The 23090-nt window shown below is 43.7% G+C and overlaps 2 protein-coding genes across 2 annotated transcripts in view; one reads left to right on the forward strand and one right to left on the reverse strand.

The window, feature by feature from the left end:
* MLH1 (mutL homolog 1) overlaps positions 1-10641 on the reverse strand; it is an 87732-nt gene extending 77091 nt beyond the window's left edge. The window contains exons 1-5 of the mRNA XM_070359578.1: positions 10390-10641; positions 8163-8253; positions 5983-6081; positions 2529-2602; positions 858-930 (exon numbers count right to left, since the gene is read on the reverse strand). Of these exons, the coding sequence (XP_070215679.1) occupies positions 858-930; positions 2529-2602; positions 5983-6081; positions 8163-8253; positions 10390-10505 (453 nt within the window). The 5' untranslated portion in view covers positions 10506-10641. The remainder of the gene's footprint in view (positions 1-857; positions 931-2528; positions 2603-5982; positions 6082-8162; positions 8254-10389) is intronic.
* Positions 10642-10841: 200 nt separating this feature from the next.
* Positions 10842-18648, forward strand: EPM2AIP1 (EPM2A interacting protein 1). The gene has a single exon (XM_070359599.1). The coding sequence runs from the start codon at positions 10993-10995 to the stop codon at positions 12817-12819; it is 1827 nt and encodes a 608-aa protein (XP_070215700.1). The 5' UTR covers positions 10842-10992; the 3' UTR covers positions 12820-18648.
* Positions 18649-23090: the final 4442 nt, after the last annotated feature.

The following is a 23090-nucleotide window of genomic DNA, read 5'->3' on the forward strand; positions in this document are numbered from 1 at the left end:
CCTTGTGCTGGGAATAAGACAACAAATAAAATACACAGTCCTGCCCAAAACAGCACAGGATTCAGTGGGGCAAAGATAAACCTATAAACCGTTGTGACACCACATGGCATGAAACCTTTGCAAACTAGAAATAATGTTAGATCTTCTGGGGGTTCTTAGAAATCATACTGTGGTCAACATGAGATGCAAAGTACACGTTCATTTCCTCATTGCTGCGCCCCCCACCTGCCTCATCACGCCCAGGGCTTGGGGCCTTCAAGTAGATGTGCCCTGGCTGGGGCAGGGGTGCAGGGGTGGCACGTGTAACGTGATAGCAGGGTGATTCATGGGCTCCTGGAAGAGAAACACACCAAACGTGGCACCACAGGAATAAGGCAGCTTAACAGCCTTTCTCCTGATTCATAACACAATTGTGTTACTCAAGTGCCCTTTGAATGAGTGGTCAGATACTCCTTGTGCCATCCTTCTTTGATAGAGGAGCAAAGTAAGATGAACGGCCATTAAATGACTTGCCTCTGGACACACTGCTGCTGAGTGGCAAGGTTAGGACTCTGGACTTGTCTTCTGGAGTCACGTTTAAGGTTCTTTCAATGGCAGCTACCCTGCCACCAATTTCTGCCATCTCAATAGAAGAATCTCCCAGCCTCTTAAAATAAAGGAGGTGGTGGGCAGGCTGCCATGTCACAAAAATCAATCATCATTTCTCTTTCTTATAGGGTGATATCTTGAGGCTTCTATTAACTGGTAAATATTCATTATATCAATCCTTTGAGAACTCAGAAACAATTCTGCCTTTTATTTCAGTATTTACACAAACCTCTTTATCAACAACGTCACCTCCTGTGTACCGTTCTTACCGTGATCTGGGTCCCTTGGTTGCCTGCACACGGTTTAGGAGGTGCTTTCAGCTTTCCATCTGAGTAATGAGCTCTATCAGAAAACATAAGAGATACTGGTAGCTAAGAGAGAATAGATACTTCTCCAAAGAGTAAAAAAGTAAGTTACATCAACAACAGATTAAAATACAGCCATGTTATATGTTGTCTGAGTTACCAGCTTCCTCCCTTTTTCTACTTCCATAACCATCCTAAATGGGTACCAAAGAAGCGGGGGAAAGATCCCTATTTTTTTGTTTACCAACTACTACATTTTTAGTTTCTGAGTTCTGGGCTACAAACAAAACTTATGACACTGCCTAAGATGACAGTAACATTTTTTTCAATAATTCTGCAATCATTTATTGAAAGGCTATCATGTATCAGGCCTGTAAACACCCTGAAATAGAGACAGACCTTGGGAGGTTCTTGATTTAGTGAGGGGACAGATTGTTTCCTGAAGTGTGGAACAAGACACCAGTGGTCCAGAGAAGGAAAACATTGAGCCTGGGGTAGGGTGGGAGGAAGTGTCACAGAAGAGATGACACTTCACCTGGGCCCTTGACTGCTGTCTTCTCAAGTGGAGAGGGCAGGAAGTCCATCCAGGAAGGGAAAAGATAGACAAAAGCACAGAAGCTTTAGAATATGTAGCAGCACAGCTGTGGGGACAGGCTGGGAAGATGGACTGAGCACCTGGGGAGCGCAGGAGCTGCTATGACGAAGATTCTGGAAGATTCTGGATTTCATCCTGCCACACAGGGGAAGCTATAGAGGTCCCAAGCAGGGGCATAACATTCCAGAGGCAAAGAAATGGAGTCTGTGCCCCAGGCTATTTCAGAAGACATTCACTCACAAGCGCCTCCCCTGTTTGTGAGAAGAGATTCTAATCATATCTGCAGCCAGGTCCTAGGGCTGTTGCAATTTGCATCCAGTCAACCCCCTTCAGCACCAAGTGCTGCAGACTGAAATGCTCCATTGTCCATGACATGGACGGCACACACTCATCTGTGGAAGAGGGCTGAGAAACAGACTGAACTGCCCTCTGTTGAAGCTGTTTTCTGTATAAACTAACACTCTGTATGATAAGAAAAAAATTCTCCTTTTTGGCAGGAATTAGATTTGAATACCCATCTTTCACTAGTAATGGCCAACGGTTATGACAGCAAAGGCATGATTTTGATTCCTTGAATCCCCTTCCTGTTCTGTGCCAGCATAAGAGACAGCCAATGGACACCTGTGGGAAGGAATCCACAGCGGCACTCACGTGTGGCCGGGATCAGAGGCAGCTAAGGAGTCACAATCCTTTGGCACCCCAGCCACAGCCACGTAATCAGGCCAAAGTCATGCCCTGCTGAAGGGCCAAGGGGCAGAGTGACATCACAGCTCCCACTGACTCAGCCCTCCTCAGCGTAACAGACACGGTGCTAGGCACTTGTAATCTGTTACAGTGGACCTTTCACAAGTTCATGAAGGAAGATTATTACTTACAACCACCCCTTTGGATTACCAACTAATCCAAAGGGAGGAAAGAAAATGTACCCAAGATCTAGGCAAAAAAAGGTAACATTCGTGTTTAGACAGGATTACATTGAGTTGCAGGACAAAGCATGTTTCGGGATGAATCTATACGCTAAGCAGAGGCCAGCACTATACCTGTATGCACACTTCCCGTCAGCCGTTTTGGTTGTAATGGTGACGTGAGCCACGTGGCTTATGCTGGCCAGAGCCTAAGGAAGCAAAGGACATGGAGTGAAAGAAACACCCACTCCTGGGTCACCCCCATCTCGCATTAAGGGAGAAGTTCCCTAAATTGCCTCTTCTGTTTTGTATTAACAAATGGCAACAACGAGCACTCTGCTCACTCATTTGATGACAGGTTAAAAAAAAAAAAATGAAGCTATCAAACGGAATCTACAGCACAATTACTAGAACAAAAGGGGAAAAAATATATACATATAAAAGTCCTAAAAGAAAACACAACCAAGAATTAATGTTAACAGCAACTGTGTTCAGGTGTAGAGTTATAGGCATATTTAATATTCTCAATGACTTGTCTTCTAACAATTTTAAAGCTACCTTCAGAAATAGGATAATGGAATCACTCCAAATTGACAGTGTTGTAAACTGTATTCAAAACTGTTTTCTGTAAGCAATTTTATGTTTAGAAATAAAAATTCTTAATTATGCAGTTAAGACAAAACAAATTTTTTTTTAAATGACTATTTTTCCCCCTGAAAATCAAGATTGATTCACCGGCCCTTCCTTTGGAACCTGTATCTCCTTTCACAGGACATCACAGCATAAAAAAACACAACCTAAGCATTTTGATATGTGACAACATCTGCACAAACAGTAAATACAGTGGTGGCAGCTTCAGTTCATTAACAAGGACCATGGCTCAGGCTCAGAGATTACCAGGTCCTAGCTGGACTTTCCTGGTGAATTGTGATGAGCTCATTTCCACCCAGTTCAGTCTGACTCTTTGCGACTCCAAGGACTATAGCCCGCCAGGCTCCTCTGTCCACAGGATTCTCCAGGCAAGAATACTGGAGTAGGTTGCCAATCCCTTCTCCAGAATCTTCCTGACCCAGGGATCAAACCCAGGTCTCCTTCATTGCAGGCAGATTCTTTACCATCTGAGGTATAGAGAAGTCCTAATTTTCATTATTAAATATGTAAACGATTTTGAGACTTGATTTTTTTTTTTAATGATTTTGAGATTTGGATAATGAAGGACATGAAATACATCCAAAACTACAACACTACCCAACACCATGAAGAAAGCAAGCCACTGGCAGATGATCCAGCTGCTTCAGGGGCCTTTGTACAGGCACTGGGGTAAGAGGATAACCGCACAGACTCTGGAGTCAAACTGCCAGGGCTCAGTTCCCCATTCTGCCACTTTCCAGCTGTGCACTCCAGCCACACTTCTTAAAGTCTGAGTGTTAGTTTCCCAGTATGTCAAACAGGACAATAATAATAGAACCTACTCTTTCAGAGTTGTCAAGTGTGAAACGGTTAATACATACAAAGGGCTGAAAACATGGATGGCACATAGCAATCCCTCAGTAAATCTTCCCTGTTTAATCACAACCCCAAAGATACCCTACAACTGGGCTAAGGCTACAGAAGGCCCTGGGCTTAGGAACTGACTTGGGAAGTTGCAAAGTCAGAATGAAACTGCTTTGCCAGGGCTGACGTGAGACCTACTTGAAGTCAGGGGAACCTCAAGGTTCACAGTCTGATGCTACTCCTTCCTGGAACAACTTGGGGCTCACTGTGAGCTGGAGGGTGCTTCAGACCACCTGGATTTGATCTGAATTGTGGCAACTGGGTCATAAAAAGCTGCCTTTTAATTAAAAAAAAGAAAAAAATCAAAGTAAAAATACATTCACATGATAAAAAATTTAAAAACTATAAAAAGGCTTAAAATGAAAAATAATTGGCTCCATTCCCTTCCCTTCCCTTCACTCTCATCCCCACAAATAACTACCCCCAAACAGTTTCTCTGGTACCCCAAAGCCCCCAGAATACAGCCGGAACACTGCCCGGCCAACACCTGGATTTTAGCATAGTGATACCCATGTCCCCTACGTCTAGAACCATAAGATAACAAACATGTACTGTTTTAAATCACTAAGATTGTGGTCATTTAGGGGAGCAGCAATAGGAAGCTAATACAAGTTACTGGAAATGTATGCGTATTTTTACTCACAAACATTCTATCTATAAATTTATCCTAAGAAAATTAACTGAACAAAACACACTGTACATGTGAATGTTCACCAGAGCATTAGGCATGAAAGAAATGGCACAGAGCATAAACGTTCAACAGGAAACCTTTAAATAGACTACAGGACAAGTAAGTAATAGAACAGTATGTAGCCATTATAATTTATGTAGTCCTACATATACTGAATGATATCTTTATATTCACAGAGTATTGTCATAAAAATATAAGTTATTTTAGTCTTAAAAGTATTTTTATCCATTTTCTATATCATACGTTCCCATGATAGGCCATATAATTTCATTTATAGATACGTCAGAATATAACTTAAAAGATTAGGACTCAAAAAATAAAAACCCCATGAAACTTTTTATATCATGAAAATTAACAGTAATTTCTCAATAAAATCAAATAATCAATCTGAGTTCAATTACCTGTCTCAAAACAATTTTAGTTTGTGCAAATCAGGATCCAAGTAATACCCACACGTTGGAGCTGGCTCATATGCCTCTTAAATCCCCCTAACCTCTGATTCTTGCTCCCTTCTTGGCCTTTCTTCCCCTGTGCAGTTCACTTTATAGGAAACAAGTTTTTTATCACGTGATTTCCCAGTCTCAGCCCCTGTACCATGCTCCCTCTCTCCCTGTACTTTTGGTATACTGGTACTCAGATCTAAGTATTGCCTGAGATTCACATCTGATTTGGGACAAGAAAACTTGGTAAGTGGTACAGTCTTCTTCCATCAAGAGACTTGGGTGTCTCTGGAGATACATAATATTAAAAAGCAGAGACATTCCTTTGCCAACAAACGTCCATCTAGTCAAAGCTATGGTTTTCCCAGTGGTCCTGTATGGATGTGACAGCTGGACCATAAAGAAAGCTGAGCGCCAAAGAACTGATGCTTTTGATCTGTTGTGTTGGAGAAGACTCTTGAGAGTCCCTTGGACTGCAAGGAGATCCAACCAGTCCATTCTGAAGATCAGCCCTGGGTGTTCACTAGAGGGACTGATGCTGAGGCTGAAGCTCCAATACTCTGGCCACCTGATGTGAAGAGCTGACTCATAAGAAAAGACACTGATACTGAGAAAGATTGAAGGCAGGAAGAGAAGGGGATGACAGAGGATGAGATGGTTGGATGGCATCACCGACTCAATGGACACGAATTTGAGCAAACTCTGGGAGTTGGTGATGGACAGGGAAGCCTGGCGTGCTGCAGTCCATGGGGTTGCAAAGAGTCGGACATGACTGAGTGACTGAACTGAACTGAACAAGTAAAAAGTGTGATACCTTACTGACCTGTTGAGAAACACAGGCTGCCAAACGGCAGAAATGTTATCATAGGAGGATATTTACACTCTGCTTTCATCCTCAGCTTACCTCACCCCGAAAGCCATAGGTAGAAATATGAGCTAAATCCTCAAAGGACTGCAGTTTACTTGTGGTGAACCTCTCACACACAATCTCAAGATCTTCTTTCTACAAGGTGCAAAGAAACAAGTAAATAATTATGTTACTCGTTTTTCCCAGTCTTTCTGAATTTCCCTTTTCTTGACTGACTCCAGGAAGAAAATGCTCTTGGGAGAAGAGTTCTAACTCAGCAGGAGCCTCCTCTCTGGGCTCCAGAATTCCACGAGGCCCTGGCATTCCCTCCTCTTCACTCACCTGGGTCTCAGCCTGGCCTGCTGCTTCTGTCTCGGCTCCCCTGACAGCGGATAATCCACAATTCCATCCCTAGACCTCCGCTCTGTCTACACTCACTCTCTCGATGATCTCATGCAGGCTCACAGATTGTACAAAAATTATTACTGTATTAGGAAACTCCTTTATTAAAAATTTACAGATATATTTAATTGCAGTAAAAATAATTAACAAAATTTACCGCTTTAACCCTCTCTAGGTGTATGAAGTACATTCACAATATTGTGCAACCATCACCAACTTCCATGTCCAGAACTCTGAAATCTCCCCAAATGGAAACTGTACCCATTAAACAAAAGCTCTCCATTTCCCCCTCCCCCAAGTCCCTGGGAACCACCATTCTACTTTCTGATTCTAAAGATTTAACTACACTAGGTATGCCATATAAGTGGAAACAAACAGTATTTGTCCTTTTGTGACTGGCTAATTCCACTTAGCATCCTGTCTTTAGGGTTCATCCATGTACTAGCATTTGTCAAAAATTCACTCCTTTCTAAGGATGAATAACATTCCATTCTATGTATTTATCATATATTGTTTATCCACTCATCTGTTGCCTCCACTTTTGGAATATCATGAATATGTTGCTATGAACATGAGTGTGCAAGTCTCTTTAAGACCTTGCTTTCAACTCTTTTGGGTATAAACCCAGAAGTGGAATTTCTGGATCATATGGCAATTGTTTAATTTTCTTCCACAGTGGCTGCACTATTTGATACTCCCACCAGCAATGTACAAGAGCTCCAAAGTATCAACATCCTTGCCAATATTTCCTTTTTGAGACATCAAAGGTTTAACGGATGAGGGAGCTTACACATCTGAAGAAAGGTCCTGGAGTGACACCCCACTGTATGAAGCACATGGCAGGCAGGATATGGTGACAATCTTTTTATTAACTAATTAATTATAACAAACATCCTAATTGATGTCAAGTGGGATCTCACTGAAGTTTTTATTTCTATTTCCCTAATGATTAATCATGTCAAGTGTCTCTTCGTGTGAGTCTCACGGCTTTTAATACCATTAAATGCACTACACCAAATTTTTATCTCCAGAGCAAACCTCTACTTTGCACTCCAAACTCACTCATGGATCCAAATGACAGACATCTTAAATTTAACATACCCCCAAATGAATTTCTGATCTTCCCAAATCCGCCTGTTTCATAGCGTTCCCATCAGTAAATGGTAGCTTCTTTTTCTATTTGCACAGGCCAAAACCTTGAAGGCATTCTTGGCTCCTCTCTCTTACTCCCTACACCAGCAAATTCTGAGAGCTTTGTTGATCATCATCAACAAAGAATACCACTGCTTCTGTCCTGTCCTGCTACAGTCTATTTTCCACACTGCAGACAGAAGAGTTCTTATAAAACTTGCCAAACCATGTTACATTACCTCTTGGCTCAAAATGTTCTAATCATGTCCCTCCTCATCCAGAGTAAAAGCCAAAGATTGTACAGCATCCCACAAGTTCCTGCATGCTCAGCCTGCTTCCCCTTCAGGCCTCATCTCCTGCTACTCTTCCAGTCCCCCCACCACCCCGTCCTAGACACCCCAAGCTCCTTGCTAGTTCTTCAGCATGTCAGGCAAGCTCCCATTTTGTGGTCTTTGTGTGTATTGTTCTCTATGCTCAGAACACTCAACCTTTAAACGGCCTCATGACTCCATCCCTGACCTCCTTACTCTCCTGAACGCTGCCCGGCATGGAATAGGTATTCAATAAATATTTATTGTTGAAGTTCTCAAACAATCCCACCCATAAAAGCCTGAAGTTTCCAGAACAGGGCAAAGTTCCACCACTTCCCGCAGATGCAACACAAGAAGCACACAAACATCCTGCTGCTCTGAGGTTTTACTCACCCTGATCCCAGTGCCATTGTCTTGAATCTGAATCAACTTCAGGCCTCCCTCTTTAACGACCACTTGAATACTTGTGGATTTTGCATCTAAACTGGCAAATCAAACAAAAAAATAGTAATTGATCACTCTGCAGTTATTCCAATGCACGTATTTTAAAATGAATCAAGGCATAAGAATAAACTTCAAATACAAGACTGATGAATGTGTTTTTCTTTTGTCTTAAAGACTCTGAGACCACAATGTTATCAGCTTACATGTTGTGAGAGAGGGAAGGAAAGAAGAGAGGGGCAGAGGGGGCAACCATCACTTCCAATAGGACATTCAGCAACATTTCTGCTCCTTTAGTTCTAAACTAATTCTACCATCTGTTACTCAAACTTTATTCAGCCCCAGGACCCTGCATGACCCTTATAAAATGTCACTAAGGAAAAAATTCTGTAAGTTTTTCTCCACTAGCCTCTTTATGAAAATATATGTTGGGAGAAAGAAAAAAATGGTGCTGCAGAAAATTAAATACACCTTATTACCCCTTCAAAGAAAAGCCTACAAGCATAGAACATCTAGAGAGAGAGAAAAGAAATCAGCCTGGGGCTGCATGAGAAAAAGAACTTACCTCCTCTTTAGGAAGATAATTATTTATTCAGAAATAAGATAATAAGTTACTTAAATATCAAAGAACTTTCTCAGGAGTCCCTGAATTGAAGTTGCATTTAGCCATCTCGACTTGTGTATTAAAAACAGCACAGCTAGACGCCATACAAAATTTCTTGGAGAACTGTAAGCCAGTGATCTAATATGTGTAGTGTTCCTGAACGGTACCTTAACACACTTCAATTGCTCTGTTAGTTAATTCTAAAACTGGAGAAACAAAAGCCACCATTTGCCAACTATATAAGTAAAGTCATAAGGAGAGACAATGCTCAGATTCCCTGCTTCTTCTGTCCATTTTCGAATTCTCTTCCTTTGTCCTGGTGGTTCTTTCTGACCCACTGTTCTTTCATTATCCCCATGGTTGTTTATGTTTTCAGAACAATCCCTTTACAAACCTTCCAACTGGAACTTGTTTTTTCCCTTTAACGTATGGATTGTATTAACATCAATGCATTTTTTTTTTTTTTTTTAAATATCTGGCTGCACCAGGTCTCATTGCAGCACGCAGGATCTTTAGTTGCAGCATGTGGGATCTAGTTCCCTGGCCAGGGATTGAACCCCAGCCCCCTACATTGGGAGGACATTATCTTAGCCACTGGACCACCTGGGAAGCCCCACATCAATCAAAGCATTTCAACACAAAGGAGCCGACACATTTAGGTATACTAGGAGCCTCTGCCCTTTTTGAAGTTTACAGTTTACATCTAACCTTCTTTCCACGTTTTTAACCTCTTCCCTCCACAATGGTTGTGTGACAGTTCTAAACATCAGAATCCCCGGAATACCCCCAAGAGATAAGGGATCTTCGAAGTGACTCCGCAAAAAGGGTAGGAAAATCCTAAGTGGGTGATTTGAAAGAATAGCATTGAAACATGTATAAATCACATGTGAAACAGGTAACACCAGTCCAGGTTCGATGCATGAGACAGGGTGCTCAGGCTGGTGCACTGGGATGACCCAGAAGGATGGGATGGGGAGGGAGGTGGGAGGGGGGTTCAGGATGGGGAATACATGTACACCCGTGGCTGATTCATGTCAATGTATGGCAAAACCAATACAATATTGTAATTAGCCTACAATTAAAATAATTAAAAAAATTCTAAATGGGGACTAACCTGGCAATAATAGGAAAATCACAAATTAAACTCTCCCAACAATTAATTTTGAATATAACTCAAAGTGAATTGTACCGTTGAATGTCGATGCACGACTTATGGAATAAGCAAGAAACTGATAACCCATGGTACCGTTTGAAAGAAGAAAGAAATTTAAATTATAAAACTTTTAGACATTCAAAAACTTGCACCTTCTGCATACACAGTTTAAAAGGGTTTCTTAGTTAATAGCATCATTAAAACAATGATGCTAAAATACTGGTTTACTGTCCTTGCTCCCCCAACAACCCTAAAGTCTCGCGAGACCGCTCGAAGACACGTGAGGGGAGCAGACAGTAGCCTGGGCCTCTGCAGCCGCGACCACACACACTTGGGTTCAGGGCAGGGAGGCGTGTCCGCGCCATCCATAGCGGCGGTCCGTTATGTAGTGGCCTTCGAGAAAGCCTTGACTCCCTTCGTACCAGTTCTCAATCATTTCCTTGATGGCATTAGCCGGCCGCTGGATAACTTCCCCTGCCGCGATGCGGTTCACCACTGTCTCGTCCAGCCGCCGGATAACCCCCGCTACAAGCGACATTTTGGCGCCAGGCGATCCCCGGGTCACGGCGTGAAGCTCACTGGAAGTACCTCCAGCCAATCTCCATACAGTTTCTTGCCCACGTCCTTCCCTCAATCCTGTTGACGAAATCCAGCCTAACCCTCGGGCTGTAGCGTCACTTCCGGACCAGGAAGCTACTGATTGGGCAGCTCTAATGCCCGTGAAGTCCGTGATTCCGGTTTCTTAGTCCCGCCCTAACACGGCTTCCGTTCGCCTCGCAGCTAGAAAGATGTGCGCCTGCGCGCTTGCAATCGCGGCCTACTCTTCCTATTGGCTCCTGCCTGGGGCTAGGGAATACGAAATCTCCAGCCAATAGGAAAGGACGCGCGGGTGCCCCAGGTTGGTGTCCGCCGCTGGGGTGATCTGGCGCAGAGCGGAGGAGGCGCTTGGGGCCCCTCTCCTGCTCTTTCCTCCCCTTTGCTTGCGGCCTCCCAGAGGTCGGCCCATCTCCTGTGGCCTCCGTGAAATGTGGATGACGCCCAAGAGGAGCAAAATGGAAATCGACGAGTCTCGGGCGTTCCGGGCCGAGTGGACCCAGCGGTACCTGGTGGTGGAGCCTCCGGAGGGCGAGGGCGCCCTGTGTCTGGTCTGTCGCCGCCTGGTCGCAGCTACGGGCGAACTCGACGTCAAGCAGCACTACGAGGCCGAGCACGAGTACTACGAGCGGTATGTAACGGAGGACGAGCGCGCGGCGCTGGTGGAGCGTCTGCGTCGCGGCGACTTTCCGGAGGCCGCCCCGCTCACTCCGGAGCAGAGAATAGCCCGTGCAGGCCTGGGACTCGCCCGCCTCTTGGCCTTGAAGGGTTGCGGCTGGGGCGAGGGGGACTTTGTGCACCGGTGCATGGCGGTAATGCTGAGAAACGTGCTGCCCGATCACGTAGGCATTATGGATGGCATCGATTTATCTCCAGAGACCACGCGGCAGAGGGTCCTGGACATTCACCAGAATCTACGCAGTCAACTTTTTAACCGAGCCAAGGACTTTAAAGCCTATTCCCTTGCCTTGGACGACCAGGCTTTTGTGGCCTATGAGAACTACCTGCTGGTCTTTGTCCGCGGCGTCGGCCACGATTTGGAGGTGCACGAAGAGCTTCTGACCATAATCAACCTGACTCATCACTTCAGTGTTGGCGCCCTCATGGCGGCAATCCTTGAGGCCCTGCAGACGGCCGGGCTTAGCCTGCAGCGCATGGTTGGACTGACCACGACCCACACTCTGAGGATGATTGGTGAGAACTCAGGACTGGTGTCATACATGAGAGAAAAGGCTGTAAGCCCCAACTGTTGGAATGTGATCCACTATTCAGGATTTCTCCACTTGGAACTGTTGAGCTCCTACGATGTGGATGTTAATCAGATCATAAATGCCGTATCTGAATGGATAGTTTTGATTAAGACCAGAGGCGTGAGGCGGCCGGAATTTCAGGCTTTACTGACTGAATCTGAATCAGAGCACGGTGAAAGGGTTAACGGACGCTGTCTGAACAACTGGCTTCGGAAAGGGAAGACTTTGAAACTAATATTTTCTTTAAGAAAAGAGATAGAAACATTCTTGGTCTCGATAGGAGCCACGACGGTCCATTTCACAGACAAGGAATGGCTCTGTGACTTTGGCTTCCTGGTGGATATTATGGATCACCTTCGAGAAATCAGCGAACTATTGAGAGTGAGCAAAGTCTTCGCTGCCGCCGCCTTTGACCATATCTGTGCCTTTGAAGTGAAGCTGAATTTACTTCAGAGACAAGTCGAGGAAAAAAATCTGACACATTTTGCTTCCTTGAGCCAAGTGGTTGATGAGCTTAAAGAGAATCTTCAAGAAGACGAAAAAGTACTCGATCTTGAGAGGTATCGAGCGGTGATCTGTCGCCTACAGAAAGAGTTTGAGCGACATTTCAAGGACCTCAAGTTCATTAAGAAGGACTTAGAGCTTTTTGCTAATCCATTTAGCTTTAAACCTGAATATGCACCTATTTCAGTAAGGGTGGAACTCACAAAACTTCAGGCAAGTGCTAACCTTTGGGAGGAATACAGAACCAAAGATTTAGGGCAGTTCTATGCTGGTCTGCCTGCAGAATCTTACCCGATTATCAAAGGGGTTGCCTGTAAGGTGGCATCCTTGTTTGATAGCAGCAGAATCTGTGAAAAGGCTTTTTCATATTTGACTCGAAACCAACACACTTTGAGCCAGCCTTTGACAGACGAACACCTCCACGCCCTGTTTCGGATTGCCACCACTGAAATAGAGCCGCGCTGGGATGATCTTGTGAGAGGAAGAAATGAATCCCATCCATAAACTCTTGTAGTACAACATTGAAACACTCAACAAGAATCCAGTTCTAAAAGCAAACATCTGTTTGACTTTCAAGTGTGCTAATTTGGATTGTGGGAAGGCACCATGTTCTTCATCAAAATTGATCACAATTGATACGCTTTAGACAGATTTTTTTTTTTCATCTCAAGAGGCAACATGGGACTGACACCTGCAGGCACCTTTTTTTTCTAAAACTGAATTTCATGGCAAAGTCATTATCTTTTGCTTTTATGATATAATTGTTTTTAAAGAAGTTTAGTACTAAAATGGGAGTTGAATCAGAAGTCTGTTTTTAAGGTGTCTTGAAGAAATTTTGCTCTTATTTTAACCAAAAATGTGTTAAAATTCTGATGCGTATAGTCTGAAGGTATCAGCTTCTTAAATATATGTTTGAGCCAGTTTGCAGAAACTCACATAGCAACTGCAGAAGCTTCTGCAAAGGAGGAACGTACATACAGTGGAGGTGTTTGTCTAATTATCAAAATGTTGGAGACTATTTTTTTTTAGACATGTTTCTGAGTCTAAAGTAAATATATTTACTTACTTTAGACATATTTCCTCTCTCTCACCTTCCCCTGCCCCATGGTAGTGATAATGATATTACTTAGGAAATTTTACTCAAGTTGAGTAAAGTTTTAGTCAGAGGAGCAAGAATTGTTTTAAATTGCTAGTTTAGAAGGCTTTTACAGTTTGGAAATCAGACTAACCGATTTTTGGCAGTTTCCCGTGAATGCTTCGCAGTTGGGTGCCGTTTTTATGAGCTTGCCTGTTAGAAGACTATGGTAAGTATAGACTCTTAGGGGCTGCCCACTAGTCATTCTTTGTACTCTAGACAGTTTAGCCCTGTCGAAAAGGATGAGAAAGAGAAGATGTTTGCATCGCAGGATCAGGAGCTGTGAGCTATTTTAGCTTATTTGTCCCATCGGCCTGGGTGCTACAGCTTTATAAAAAAATCCTGCTAAAAGGCAATCCTTTATTTTAAGGTGATGTATCAAATGTTGTTTGTGACTTTAAATGGATTTATTATCAACTTGCCATTGTCTCACACATTGTGTATTTAAGACTGCACAAGGGGAAATATTTTAACTCTCCAGAAGCAGCTTTATTTACTGATTGTAGCAGTTCCATATATTTTAGTGAGGCACCTGCTTTGGACTAAAACAGTAATTTTCAAATTTATGTCAACCATTAAAAAATCTTATAGTAAAGCCAAATATGTGAAATGATTGAAGGACAGGACCCAACTTAGAGATCTGCTCAAGTACCATTTGAAAACTTGTGCTCAAGTCCTGTCTTAACTCTTGGACTGCATTTCTCTATGGTCACTAATTCAGCAAATTCAAGGAACCAGAATAAACAAGAATTTAGAAGGAATTGAAGCCTGAGCAATCAAAATAGAACCAAAATCTTGACAGTGGTTCTCAATCAGACAGTATCTCCTCCTTTAGAATGTAGGGAAACAAAGGAGACTGTTTTTAATTGTGACATTCATTAGGAGGAAGTTCTGCTGGCATGTGAGCATGAATGACACCCTCCCCTTGTGCATAGGATAGCACAGCACAGTATAAACTTACTCCTTCCAAAGTTCCAGCAGACCGCCCCCGACCCGAGTACATCATCTGATCTTGAGGGAGAAGGCAAATTACCGGTAGAAGCAGAATTAGAAGGACAAGTTAGGCTAATTGATAACATTTGATGGCAGAAACTAATTCCAGCATTCCAGATTTGGCTGGTAAGATACAGTCAAGGCCCTGATAGGTTCTAGTAGCTCACAACAGCATTTGTAAATCAGTAGTTGGCACTGAGCCAGATTAAAGGGCTCTGGTTTATTACACACAATTAGTTTAGGGCAGAAAAGAAAGTGTTCTATATTACTAAGATACTTAGCGAGAATGGTCAAGTTAAGATTTGGGTTAACAGGGAGTAAGCTTAAATGTCTGGAGAAACAGCAGATTAAAAAAAACAAAAAAAGAACAAAAACATCTGCCGGTAATTTTCCAGCAGTTTGGAGTATTCACTTGGCAGGTGCCTTATGGAAAGGATAATTGGAAGACCTGGAAGCTGCTTCTGCTTTCTAACTCCAGTTTCTCAAATGCTGAAGTTTTGTATATTTTGTGAATTTCCATTATATGTTTTCCTTAGGGTAATCATAAAATTAGTTCTGTAGTCACTGACTAGGGGAGATATAAGCCCAGAATTTTAAATTAACCCTGAACAATAGAGAATTTGCTATGTAAATTAGCCTTGTTTGTTAAAAAAAAAAAAGTGTGTATTTTACTGTTTTCTGTACTAAGTAATTCTGTAACTGCATGGCAGTCTTTACAAGTTACTTTTTATAATATAGCTGTTACTGGTCCTGTCATATCCGTGAATATGGTTAAAGTAAGTACTATTTTTTTTAAAAACTTTTGTGTCCCAGTATCTCCCATTCCTACTAGTTTTCTTCAAAGATTTGTCTGTATTCCCGCTGTCCCATATTGTGCTCTGATCACTCTACCAAGTTTCCCAAGTCCTTGTCAATATGCCGAGCCTCTTCCCACCACTGACCGCCCTCCTCGAAATGCTTGCTTAGTTTGGCTCTGGGGAGAGACCACCTCCAAGAACGCGTTCTCCATCTTCTTTGCAGGCACCTCTTTCTCTTAAACATCTGTGTCCTTGGGAATTTTTAATTTGGTTTTAAGCTATCTTGTTTACATCATCTCCTTAGCTGATCTTTTTTTTTTCTTTCATCCCTTCAGTTGCCAACTGTATGCAAATGACTCCAACTTAATGTCTCCTTTCTTGACCGTCCCTGATTCCCGGATCTAATTGCTAACTCAAGTCCACTTTGCTGTCTCATAGGCATCACACATGTCCTTGACCTTGTCCCCCAAAACTGCTCCTCCTCTCCTGGTCCCTCTATCTGTAAATGGCACCACCACTGCCAACCATCCAGTTGGCACAGCCCGAGCCCCAGACTCAGGTCTCCATGACCTTTCCCTCTTCATCCGTCACAGCCACTCACACACACCTTTCTGTGAAGTCTGTTGCCTAAACATTCCTCAGTTCTCCAGTGTACTCTCCTGGTTGAGGCCATCAGCCTACCTAAAGTACAGCAGTGGCCTCCTCCGTCTCCCCTTGTCTGGTTGTCATCCCTTGTCACGCTGCAGCCAGATTGCTCCGAAGTCTGGTCAATCACTCCTCTGCTTCACCCACTGCTCTTAGGAAAAGGTGCAGTTCATACGCCACCTCTCCAGGAAGCCTTCATCCATTCCCTCTAGACCAAGTGCCCCTACGATGCATCTCTAAATACCCTGTTTCTCCCCAGCCACACACACAGCACACTTCCTTGATCCTTGTTGATCCTTGCTACACTGTGAGCTTTGCAAGCTTGGGGACCATGTATATGCCTGCTCACTGTTCATCTAATGCTTAGCGCAGTGCCTAGCTTTTCAGTAAATATTTGGATGAGTAAATATTTGTTGTTCTACTCTTCGCAGCCCTTTCGTAGTCTTTGACCTTCTCTAGTTCTGCGATGACCTGCTTGCTGGGTAACTTATCCACCAATTGCCAATTAAGAAATGAAACTAAGTTCTTTGTGACTAGGGAATTGTATTTCTAGAATTGAGTTCAGTGCTTGGCATGTGGCTCAAATATTTACTGTGTGAATGTTGTTGAGGAGACACTGTAATTGGCCCTTGTAAACATGAAGTAGTAACATGAAGTATATTCATATATCCACCATGTAGTACTGTCTTTACCTCCTTGATAATAGAAGTCTTCGTTTTTTCTTTCTTTCTAATTGCTAAAGGCAGGCTTACAAAGGAACCTGGATGAGAAAGATTGGACAACTATGTAGTGGACTAAAACAATACTTCAGTTGCATTCGGTACCAGAAAAAGATAATACCTGCTTAAGAGTTAATATCTGTTTTCCTTCTGTAAGCATCAACTCTGGGAGAAAACCACCTGCTCTTTTCCTTTACAGATGGTTTCTGGCTCTTCTGGGATTTTAAAGTAAGTAAATTTCACAAAATACTAGAAGGACCCAGTCAGCCCTTATGATCACTAGATACTCCGTTCACATGCTTTCCTACTTGCAGAATGTCCTCATCACTCATCACCTCCCTGAGGAGGGTAACCCGGAAGTGCTGTGCGCTCCGTGTATGCTGCTTAGATTTGCTCTGCTCCTTCGCTTTCTTGGTCTCATGCCTCTCTGAACTTACTTTCTGGGTCACCTGGCCTTCCAGGTGTTGCGAAAGAGCCATACCCTTCGTCTCTTTTATCCCTGAGCCATTTTTTCCAGCTTAAGGGATTAACTGGTGTTACACTCTTAACTGGACTTTTAGACTGAGGCCCATTAACTAATTCAGAGATTTTAACAGTAAGTGTGATCATCATCCAGTGATTTGATCCTTGCTGCAAAACTGGGTTTTACTCAACCTTTGACATAAAGGATTTCTCATTTTTATCTCTCTCTGTAATTGAGACGTCGCCTCTTCCTACCCAATAAGTACTACCAATAAGTACTTCCTACCCAATAAGAGTTTGTGAACTCTCTTTATCCCTTGTATTTCTGCTTGCAAACTGATGAACTCTTTTCTGAGTTCATCTCTTTCCTGTCTGTTTTGTCAAATGGGACCAACAGCTACCATAAAATATTTTGTTTCCTTGTCTTAAAGAGAGATTCTCTGCCTTCCAGATTCTCTCCAGGGAATTCTTCCATTCTATAACAGGCATTACCCTGTAGAAATTACTTCTTCCGTTCTCCAGCAGCAATTTCCAGAATGCCTGCCAACTAAGTCAGTGTTCAGTACTCTAGATTTTTTGAAAACAGAACCTATTTCTGTATCAATGGGCTAGGTTGCTGTGCGGTAACAACCATGATTCCCAGCTGTTCTCTGGTGGTCTGGCGAGGGCCTGTGCTCTTAAGTCAGGGGTTGAAGGCCGTGGGTGAGGTGTGTCATATGGCCTGTTTGTCTAAATAAAATTTCCTTGGGAGACAGCCTTGCCCATTTGTTTCTGCCTTATCTATGACTGCTTTTCCTCTACCCTGGCAGAGTTGTGGAGTTACAGAAGAAAGTGTCCAGCCCACAAAACATAAAGTGTTCACTATGTGAGCCTTCAGAGAGTGTTCACTGATCCATGCTCTAAATGGTCCTCATTCTGGGGCTTGAGCTGACCAAGCGGATATCACCTAGGGTGTGGCTGCTCATTTAGGGAAATGAAAAAGTAGGACAAGTCACTTACAGGCCCTTTAAGCACTCTCACTGGCCAGGGCAGATCCCATGGCCACCCCAAGCCCAGGGAGTGTGATCCTTCCGCGTGCCTTGGAAGAGAAGCAGAGATATTTGGAAGATGATACTACCAACTAACACATAGCTGTATTTCTCTCTCTCTACAAAATTTCTTTGAAAGTATTTTTTCTTTTTAATTGCGGTGAAATTTACCTTCAGTAAAATGCAAAGACTTAGTGCACACCTTGTAGATTTTTATGTGCACCCTAGAACCCATCAACCAAATCAAGACACTGAACGCTTCCAGCACCCTGGTCACTGCCCGCCTATGCACACCCGCAGCCTGCCACAGATAACCACTGTTCTGACCGTTATCACCAGAGATATGTTTGTTTTAAAGCTTCATGTAAATAATTTTGTGTACTCTTGCTCAGCATTGTATCTCTGAGTTATCCATGTTGTGATTCATTTATTAATACCTCTCTGTAGTGTTCTGTCGTGTGACTTAGACCACAGTTTATGAATCCATTCTACTGTTGGTGGAAATTTGGGTTGTGTCCAGTTTGTAGTTGTTATGAATAAAGTTCCTACGAACATTTTGGTGTCTTTCACTGGATGTGCGCGCCCGTGTTTCCCACTATTCTCTTTGGTATATGCCCTGCTCCATACTTCTCTCATAATGATTCACACAGCAACAAGCTAATCATATTTTAAAATGTAAATCAGAGCATGCCAGTCATCTGCTCAGCATGCTCCAGTGGCTTACTGTCACAGAATAAGATCCAAGGTCCTCATGGTCCACCTGCGTAATCTGTACCCATACAACCCTTTTCTTTCCTACCTCATCTTGCATCATGTCCTTTATCCTTTCCCCTCCCCCAATGCACTCTACTCTGAACTACACACTGCTGGCAAATTGAAGATTGCAGATAATTTGACCCCATCCTTGGAGCAGTGGTAATCTTCATAGATAATTTTTTTTTTCCATGCCACAGGTTCTATGGGACCTTAATTCCCTGACCAGGGATTAAACCCACAACCCTGCAGTGAAAGCCCAGAGCCCTAATGACTGGACCTCCAGGAAAGTAACTTAAACCACATAGATCATTTTAACAACCCGTGACACTGGTTTACGTTAAGTCAATTACTGTATGTGGAATAAGAGGCAAATATGCCCTATGAGTCGGAGAAGGCAATGGCACCCCACTCCAGTACTCTTGCCTGGCAAATCCCATGGACGGAGGAGCCTGGTAGGCTGCAGTCCATGGGGGTCGCTGGGAGTCGGACACGACTGAGCGACCTCACTTTCCCTTTTCACTTTCATGCATTGGAGAAGAAAATGGCAACCCACTCCAGTGTTCTGGCCTGGAGAATCCCAGGGACAGGGGAGCCTGGTGGGCTGCCGTCTATGGGGTTGCACAGAGTTGGACACGACTGAAGCGACTTAGCAGCAGCAGCATGCCCTATGAGTAAAATAATTACTGAAACATAAACCCCTGAAAGGGATTTAGAGATTAAAAAAGTAAAACCTACTTGATAAATTCAAGAAATCTGTAAGGTCCTGCTTATACGTCACTGATTATGAATTACTGTTCACCAATTTGATTACACTTAAAATTTACTGTTACATGCTTACATAAGGGATAGCTAGGTACTGACAGGCGAAGAGGGGTGAGAGGGCATTGGAATAAGTGCTAATATTAAGCACAACCCAAAGGCACTTACACTTCCTAGATGGTGCTAGTGGTAAAGAACACACCTATCAATGCAGGAGACAAGAGATGCGTGGGTTCAATTCCTAGGTCGGGAAGATCCCCTGGAGGAGCACATGGCAACCCACTCCAGTTTGCCTGGAGAATCCCATGGAGCCTGGCGGGCTACAGTCCATAGGGTTGCAAAGAGTTAGACAAAACTGAAGCGACTTAGCATGCACGCATGCAAAAGCACTCATAACAAAGGGCTTCTTTAAATGTACCATTATTGGTACATTTTACTTTATATTAAAAATAACTGAAAGAAGTCAACTCAAACACTTAACCACTTTTTTACATAACTGCTGATGTTATAGATGATTAAGAAACACTAAACTGCAGGCTTCCTTGGTGGCTTGGACGGTAAAGAATCCTCCCTGGGTTGGGAAGATGCCCTGGAAAAGGAAAGCGGTACCCACTCCAGGATTCCTGCCTGGAGAATCCCATGGACAGAAGAGCCTGGCAGGCTATAGTCCACAGGGTTGCAAAGAGTCAGACACGACTGAGCGACTAACACCCATTCACTCCACAACTGCATGTAAAGTATGATATTTAACTTGTTCTTACAAGAAAAGGGGTTGGGGGGAAGCCCTATCTACTGTATTTCACTGAGGCTTTAGTGACCTGCAGTGGTGTCACCTCCAAAATCCTGAAGGTACTGGGTTTCCAGGAAGGAGTATCCTGAGCAGAGGGAGCTGCAGAGAAGGTACCAGCACAGCACCGCCATGGAGCTCCAGGGCCTGATCCTCTTGGAGAAAACCAACATCTTGAGACAGGGTAAGAGAGTTTCTGCAGGTAAAGGAGTCTAGTGCAGCTAAAGGATGCTGGCCTTCTGGATAGATGTTTCAAAAGTCCCCTGATCGCCACACGTCCAGGTGCTGGGGTTCCCATCTCCAGCCTCCTTCCTTAGAGACAGACCTCGAACAGAGTCCTGCACTCCCATGACAGCGGCTTGGGAAGGTCTGGGATTTTCCCGGGGGTGAAAAGTAAGGGGTAAAAATACTGGAACACAAGTCTGGGTGCTGTTCAGGCACATACCACTCTCTTTTCCAACCCAAACACAGGACTGTCTCTAGGGCTCTGCTGGCTGAGTTATCAGAGGGGTGGGCAGGAGGAAGTGCTGCCGCTGTGTGGACATTCCTGGTAACAACAACTTTACAAGAGCAGCTTGCTGCTAAGCTGCTGCTAAGTCACTTCAGTCGTGTCCGACTCTGTGCGACTAGGCTCCTCTGTCCCTGGGATTCTCCAGGCAAGAATACTGGAGTGGGTTGCCATTTCCTTCTCCAATGCATGAAAGTGAAAAGTGAAAGTAAAGTCGCTCAGTCGTGCCCAACTCTTAGCGACCCCATGGACTGCAGCCCACCAGGCTCCTCCTTCCATGGGATTTTTCCAGGCAAGAGTACTGGAGTGGGTTGCCATTGCCTTCTCCAACAAGAGCCGCTTAAGGGCACTTAATACAGACCGGCTGCAGGGCTGAAAAAAGACACAAAGTTAAAGTGAAGACGTGTTTGACTCTCTGCGACCCCATGGACTGTAGCCAGCTAGGTTCCTCCATCCATGGGATTCTCCAGGCAAGAATACTGGAGTGGGTTGCCATTTCCTCCTCCAGGGGATCTCCCGACACAGGGACAGAACCCAGGTCTCCAGCACTGCAGGCAGAAAAAAGACACAGGTCTTCAAGAAATGTCCTGGGGTAGGGGATCAAAGAAAAATTCAATACAGGGTAAACTTTCCAGAATCAAATTTTAAGAGAAAAACTTCAGTCACACTCATTAAAAAAAAAAAAAATGCAAGAAAACAAGCTCCACATCCCTCATTATTAAATACATGCAAATCTAAACCGCAACAAGGTATCACCTCACATCACTCAGAATGGCCATCAGCAAAGGGTCTATAAGCAGTCAGTGCCAGAAGGGACTGGAGAAAAGGAAATCCTACCTCCTTTGCTGTGGGTGGGAAAGTAAAGTGCTGACAGGAACCATGAAGTTTCCAAAGAAAACGGGAAATGGAGCCACCATGTGTGTTAGGCACTTAGCTGTGTCCGACTCTGCAGCCCCATGGACGGTACCCTGCCACGCACCTCTGTCCATGGGATCTGGCAATCCTACCCCGAACCTACATCTGGATAAAACCTGATTTCGAAAAGACACTTGCACCCCAATGTTCACTGCAGTACTATTATCACCAGCAAGGACACGGAAGTGAGAAAAAGGCCCATCGACAGATGGGTGCATAAAGAAGAGGTGGCAGGTATACATAATGCATATTACTCAGTCATAAAAATAATGAAACAATGCCATTTGCAGCAACAAGCACGGACCTAGACATCATCATACCAAGTGAAGTAAGTCAGACAGAGAAAGGCAAGTATATTTGATCACTTACAGGTGGAATGGAAAAACTGCTACAAATTGAACAATTTTACAAACCAGAAACAGACTCCCAGGCTTAGGAAACAAACTTGTGGTAACCCCAGTGCAAAGATGGCGGAGGAGGAAGAAGTTAGGAGGTTAATATAAAATATATATATACACACACACACATACATACAAGTTTGACACAGATAATCAAACAGGATCTAAAGAACAGCACACACACACACACAAATAAAGAACAGCACAGAAAATCCTATGCAACAATTGACAATAATCTATATGGGAAAAAAATCCAAAAAAGAACAGATACATGAATAACTGAATCAGTCTGTTTTACAGTTAACATAAACACAACATTGTAAATCAACTATAATCCAATATAAAGCAAGGAGAAAATTAAAGGAAAAAAAAAAGAAACTAAATAGAAAGGAAAATAAATAAATGCCTAACGTTTCCCCTGAGGCCTTGGTGAGCTGCAATAGTGTCACCTCCATCAACCCTGAGGATCCTGTATTTCCCAGCGGAGTACCCTGGGCAGAGGGAGCTGCAGAGAATGTGCCAGCAACCAGCACCTCCGTGGACCTCTAGTGCCTGGTCCCCTCTGCACAAAACACAATCTCAAGACGGTGGAAGGGGGCTTCTGCAGGTAAAGGAGCCTAGTGCAGCTAAAGGATGCTGGCCCTCTGGGTAGAAGAGTTTTCAAAAGTCAGCTGATCTCCAGGCACCCAGGGGCGGGGGGTTCCCACCACCTCCAGCCCCCTTCCTTAGAGATATACCAGGAAGAGAGTACCACATGCTCAGTAAAGCAGCTTGGCAGGGTTTGCGGTTTTCCTGGAGTTGAAAAGTGAGGGGTGAAATAGTGGAACACAAGATCTTGGGTGCTGTTCCGGCACATTCCACGCTCATCTACAA

Source organism: Bos mutus, chromosome 22 (genome assembly GCF_027580195.1).
Source record: "Bos mutus isolate GX-2022 chromosome 22, NWIPB_WYAK_1.1, whole genome shotgun sequence".
NCBI lineage: Eukaryota > Metazoa > Chordata > Mammalia > Artiodactyla > Bovidae > Bos > Bos mutus.

What these genes read in the sequence shown, in the direction of transcription:
- EPM2AIP1 (XM_070359599.1), top strand. Translation starts at nt 10,993, where the DNA reads ATGTGGATGACGCCCAAGAGGAGCAAAATGGAAATCGACGAGTCTCGG.